Source organism: Heteronotia binoei, chromosome 17 (genome assembly GCF_032191835.1).
Source record: "Heteronotia binoei isolate CCM8104 ecotype False Entrance Well chromosome 17, APGP_CSIRO_Hbin_v1, whole genome shotgun sequence".
Lineage (NCBI taxonomy): Eukaryota > Metazoa > Chordata > Lepidosauria > Squamata > Gekkonidae > Heteronotia > Heteronotia binoei.
In genome coordinates this window covers 11,930,322-11,936,519 of record NC_083239.1, presented here as the reverse complement: position 1 = coordinate 11,936,519, position 6,198 = coordinate 11,930,322, and the positions used below count along the sequence as shown (strand labels likewise).

General features: G+C 48.6%; 1 protein-coding gene across 1 annotated transcript in view; it reads right to left on the bottom strand.

Annotated features, from left to right (window-relative positions):
* Positions 1–700: 700 nt before the first annotated feature.
* STPG1 (sperm tail PG-rich repeat containing 1) overlaps positions 701–6,198 on the bottom strand; it is a 72,763-nt gene continuing 67,265 nt past the window's right edge. Inside the window, 1 exon segment of the mRNA XM_060258592.1 lies at positions 701–829. Within this exon segment, the coding sequence (XP_060114575.1) occupies positions 753–829 (77 nt within the window). The 3' untranslated portion in view covers positions 701–752.

Genomic DNA, 6,198 nt, shown 5'->3' with positions numbered 1-6,198 from the left:
GAAGAAGGCCTCTGCGGAGGCAAATAACTACAGCCAGTTTGGTTAAGAACGGTAGGCTCTGATCTGAAGAACTGGGTTTGATTTCCCACTCCTCCACATGGAGCAACTGGGTGACCTTGGGTCAATCACAGTTTTCTCAGAGCTGATCTCTCAAGAGCAGCTCTTTGAGAGTTCTCTCAGCCCCACACAGGGTGTCTGTTGTGGGGAGAGGAAAAGAAGATTATTAACTGCTCTGAGTCTCCGAGTGAAGGGTGGGGTATAAATCCTATTCCCCCTCCTCCTGCTGCTCCTCCTCCCCTCACTCGCATAGGTGGGGCAATGTGCACAGCCATCCTTCCATAGTAACTTCATGCAACGTTATGTGGGCTTCGTTATGGTTCTGCTTCCAAAAGGCAGACAGCTTTTCAGTGCAAGTTGTCCCTCCTCCCATCTTAGTTTTGGACTTAGCCTCCCAACTCCTATTCCAGAGATGACCACATTGCTTTAAGAGATTTGTAAATGAAGAGGCCAATGCTGGACCTCCTCCCCAGCTCCGAGCGCAGACCAGGAGGGCAGGCAGGAGAACCAGCAGCCATTCCTGCTTTAGAACAGCTTCCCCTTTTTGCTGGCCCTACTCCTGGCCAGCAGAAGTGAAGCAAGGGATGACTCATTGATCCACTAAAAGGAAATACAGGATTTCAATCAGATGGATTATTATTATTTTTTTGCTTGTCTGTTCACAGGCAAAAGAAATCCTTACAAGGTCTTCTGCATCAAAGTACTGGCACCCATTTGTTCTTGGTGTTGTAGATGAAGGACTGCTTCTGGGGTATTGGTAAGTCATATGCTCCTACAATGGGAAAAAATATCAAGCATGAAAGGTTTCAAGATTAAGATTGCATAACATTAATGGCTGCTTCTCGCTGTTCTGAATACACAGCATGGTTGCACCACCTCATATATTTCCTGGAAAAGCCATTCCACTCTTTACTCCTCCACTTGCACCTGCTGGAATGGCCTTGGGTCCGCCATAGCTCTGGCAGAGGTTGTCCTTGAAAGGGCAGCTGCTGTGAGAGCCTCTCCAGCCCCACCCACCTCACAGGGTGTCTGTTGTGGGGGAGGAAGGGAAAGGAGATTGTGAGCCGCTCTGAGACTCTTCGGAGTGGAGGGCAGGATATAAATCCAATATCTTCATCTACCTCACAGGGTGTCCGTTGTGGGGGAGGAAGGGAAAGGAGATTGTGAGCCGCTCTGAGACTCTTCGGAGTGGAGGGAGGGATATAAATCCAATATCTTCATCTACCTCACAGGGTGTCTGTTGTGGGGGAGGAAGGGAAAGGAGATTGTGAGCCGCTCTGAGACTCTTCGGAGTGGAGGGAGGGATATAAATCCAATATCTTCATCTACCTCACAGGGTGTCCGTTGTGGGGGAGGAAGGGAAAGGAGATTGTGAGCCGCTCTGAGACTCTTCAGAGTGGAGGGCGGGATATAAATCCAATATCTTCATTTACCTCACAGGGTGTCTGTTGTGGGGGAGGAAGGTAAAGGAGATTGTGAGCCGCTCTGAGACTCTTCGGAGTGGAGGGCAGGATATAAATCCAATATCTTCATCTACCTCACAGGGTGTCCGTTGTGGGGGAGGAAGGGAAAGGAGATTGTGAGCTGCTCTGAGACTCTTCGGAGTGGAGGGAGGGATATAAATCCAATATCTTCATCTACCTCACAGGGTGTCTGTTGTGGGGGAGGAAGGGAAAGGAGATTGTGAGCCGCTCTGAGACTCTTCGGAGTGGAGGGAGGGATATAAATCCAATATCTTCATCTACCTCACAGGGTGTCCGTTGTGGGGGAGGAAGGGAAAGGAGATTGTGAGCCGCTCTGAGACTCTTCAGAGTGGAGGGCGGGATATAAATCCAATATCTTCATTTACCTCACAGGGTGTCTGTTGTGGGGGAGGAAGGTAAAGGAGATTGTGAGCCGCTCTGAGACTCTTCGGAGTGGAGGGCGGGATATAAATCCAATATCATCTTCTTCTTTACAATGAGCAATTAGTTAGAAAATACAGAGGAGATTTTAACTAGGGTGACCAGACTACTGAGGAACTTCCCATGCCTTTTAACAGGTATGCAGAGGAGGGGTGTCAGCAAGTGTTATTTTTCTCTGCAGGCCTCTTGTATCCTGCTGCATGGGGAAGACGCTTTCCCTACTGCAGCCTTTGCAGGGAGAAAAGAAATCGTCATTTCTGCCCTCCACATACCTGCCTTGCCATACAGGAGTCTTGCCAGAATGTAAGGGTTGCCAACCTTGTCAGGGCCCACAGGAAATAAGAAGTACAACTGCCACCTTCTTGTCAAGCCTGCTCCTGCCTCCTAAATCTGTGTCCATCATGGCTGGTGAAAGCCAGTGGAGATGGAATATGGGACCCCCAGCCAATATTATAAATCTGTCTCTGAGTTCAGGGATGTTTCTGGGAGCTTTAAAGAAAGCAGTAGTGAGGCTGCTCTTAAAGAAATCATCTCTGGATCCCACTGATCCATCCAACTACTGCCCAGTTTTGAATCTTTCGTTCCTGGGCAAAGTAGTTGAGAGAGAGGCTGCTGAACAGCTCCAGATGTTCATGGGTGACACCTCAGTTCTTGATCCCTTCCAATCCGGTTTTCACCCTGGCTATGGGATGGAGACGGTTTTGGTTGCCCTCAACGATGACATCTGTAGACATCTGGATCGAGGTGGGTCAGCACTGCTGTTTTTGCTTGACCTTACAGCAGCGCTGGACACAGTTGATTATGATCTAATGACCCACTGCTGCCTCACCGACATGGGGATTTGTGGGATAGCCCTGGAATGGTTTGTCATGTTTTTCCATAGCCGGGGACAGAGGGTGACGCTTGGGGTCATCTCAGTGCAGCACCCTCTGGCGTGCAGTGTCTCTCAGGGGGCAGCCCAATGTTATTTAACATCTATATGCGCCATCTCACTTAGCTGACACCAGGCTTTGGGCTGGTGACACTCAGGTGCATCTGTAGATGGATGGAGGGCCAAATGCCGCCCCAGACAATCTGGCCAGGGGACTAGAGGCTATGGCTGGTTGGTTGAAACAGAGCTAGCTGAAACCAAATCCTTCAAAGATGGATGTCTTTGGGCTGAGTTGGGGAAATCCCAAGCTGTGATGCTTACTTCCAGCCCTTGACGGTGAGCCACTAACACTAAGGCCACTTGTAAAGAGCTTAGGCGTGATTCTGAATGCCTCCCTTTCAGTGGAGTCCCAGATCACTAATACTGCTAGACTGGCATTTTCCCATCTGTGCCAAGTTCAGCAATTGGTTCCCTTTCTGTCTCACCATGACACAGTGATCCATGCAATGGTCACCTCCAGACTAGGCTACTGCAACTCGCTCTAGGCAGGGCTCCTTAAGACTGACCCAGAAACGGCAACTGGTCCACAATGCAGCTGCACGAGTGCTTATAAGCACTCCACAGAGCCCACATTCAACTGGTGCTCTGCCAGCTGCACTGGCTTAAAGTTGAATACTGGGTCAGGTTCAAGGTTCTGGTTCTAACCTTCAGAGTCCTACACAGTCTGGGACCAATATATCCTCAGGACCATCTCTCCTGGTACACCGCCCAGAGAGCATTGTGCTTTATGAATAACAATCTTCTGGTGGTCCCCAGCCCCAAAAGTATTAGTCTTGCCGCAACCTGGCCCAGAGCCGTCTCAGCTCTGGCTCCAGTCTGGCCGAATGATCTTCCAGATGAGATCTGGGTCCTGCAGAACCTGCAGGGCCTGCAAAACAGAAAGATTCTGCCAGGCACATGGCTGAGGGAACAAAGTTCCATTTTTATTGCCCTCCCCCCCCCCCCATTCAATGCATTGCGTACCAGCTTTAAGCACACAGCTTGTACAACTTCACTTGGATAAACTTAGTGCCTATGCTGCCATCTAATCTTATCTGTTATGATATGATATGATATGATATGATAAATTTATTGTCATTGTTCTCAAAAAAGGAAAATGAGAGCAACGAAATGAGGTGCTCTTCCACAAACATACCAACACATCAACACTAAAGAAAAGGACATATACATAAACCATTTAAATACATCTAAAACAAATAACCATTCATGACCCTACATTTAGCCTACATCTAAAACAAATAACCATTCATAGCCCTGCATTTAGCCTAACCACAGCACTTGGACAGAAGCTGCCCTTAAATCTATTTGTCTTAGCCTTCAACACTCTGTATCGTCTGCCCGACGGTAAGATCTCAAATAGCAAGTGGCCCGGATGTGAAGGGTCCTGTTATTATGTTAAAATGTTTTAATTCCAAATTATGACATGGTTTTAACCTGTTGTCAGCAACCCTGAACCCTGCGCTGAAGGGGAGGGCAAGTTAGACTAGCAGCAGCAGTAGAAGAAGAAGAAGTAGCGGCGGCAGCAGCCGCCACCACCTCACTTGGAAATGTCGCAAGTGAAGCTTTCCCCGCTACTTATTCCCATGCCAGGAAAAGTTTCCCCAGCTCTACCTGCATGCATTTGCAGCAGCCTGTTAAAGGCACGAGAGCAAGGCCAGTTAACAGGGGAGGGGCAGTGAGGATTTTCATCATTCTCTCTAGGGTAGGGGACGGGCAGTGAGGATTTTGACCAACTCTGGCTTGGGAAATACTTGGAAATAATGGGATGGAGCTTACAGAGGGTAGAGGTTGGGCAGGGAGAGAGCTTAGCAGGGGCGTGATACCTCTGGAGCTGCATTTCCTCCTCTGTTATTTGGAGACCAGCTGGGGGCTGGCAGTCCCAGTCTCCATGGAATGCTCACCCTCACCTTCTCAGAGTCCAAGGCCCCTGAAACCTAGCCCCATCACAAGGCAGCCTTGCAAGCAGGGTTGCCAACTTCCAGGTGGGGACTAGAGATCTCCTGCTATTACAATTGATCTGAAGATGACAGATTTGATTTCTAGCCCGCCCTTCCCAAGAATGAGCTCAGGGTGGGTTACAACATAGCCATAAAAACAGCAGAATAAGCATTCGATATACTTTAAAATCATAGTAATATAAAACCGTTTATCTACAGTAAAACGATGGCATTCAGAATTAATCGCATTATATTCCAGTGATCCGGTAAAGTGTAAATGGCCCCAATAAGTTGTCTTCGGTTCCTAAGGGACCGAATATGTATAATGATACTCATTCTCAAGAGGTAACTGTATAACAGATAGCCGTACGGCGAAGGGGCCTGATGGAAATAACACCCACTGCCTCATTCAAAAGCCCAGTGGAAGAGCTCTGTCAGTTTCCTGGGATAAAACGGCTGTTCTGCAGGGCAGACTCTATGGCATTATACCCTGCTGAGGTCCCTACCATCCAACCCCAAACCCTGCCCTTTCCAGACTCCACCTCCAAAAACTCCAGGTATTTTCCTACCTAAAGCTGGCAACCCAAACTACAAGATCAAGGAGGAAACCAGTCAAAGGTAAATCCTTTAGAAAAGATGTGGGTGCAAGCAGCTAATACATTGAAGGACTAATAGCATGGGCTCTCCCCCGCCAATGGACAGTACACAGCTGCCTTTCTTCATAGTCTGAGCATTGGCCCGACTAATTCAGGATGGCTTCCTCTAACTGGGAGCAGCTATCTGGGTCACAATACTAGTAGAACTGCAACCAATAGGGTTGCCAACTCCAGGTTGAGAAATTCCTAGGGATCTGGAGCCCGGGGTGTGGTTAGAGGAGGGACCTCAGTGAGCTAAACACCATTAAGTCCACCCTCCAAAGCAGCCGTTTTCTCGGAGGGAGCTGATCTATCTAATTTTGCAGATCTGTTGCCATTCTGGGAAATCTCCAGACTCTGCTTGGAGGTTGGCAGCCAACCCTAGTTGAATGAGACAGGAAGGGGAGATGCCAGTGATTTTCCATGGCAGAGTTTGGATTTGAACATGGGTCTCCCAGATCGTACGTTGACCTAGGGAGGCCAGGTCTCCCGCTTCAGTTAAATCAAAGAGTTCTGGCCAAATGCTAGAACATCGCTAGTGACGTGATGATGTCATTTCAGGCATGACCCAAAGTGACATCACCATATAGACAGTAATGTCATCATGTGATTGGCAAGACCCTCCCCCCACAGGTGGATCTCCTACTAGCTGCCAACCCCCTGCTGGCATAGTCTGACCTTCTAACCCCTGGATGACACTGGTGCTCTTCATTCTGAAGAATCAGGCAAACATA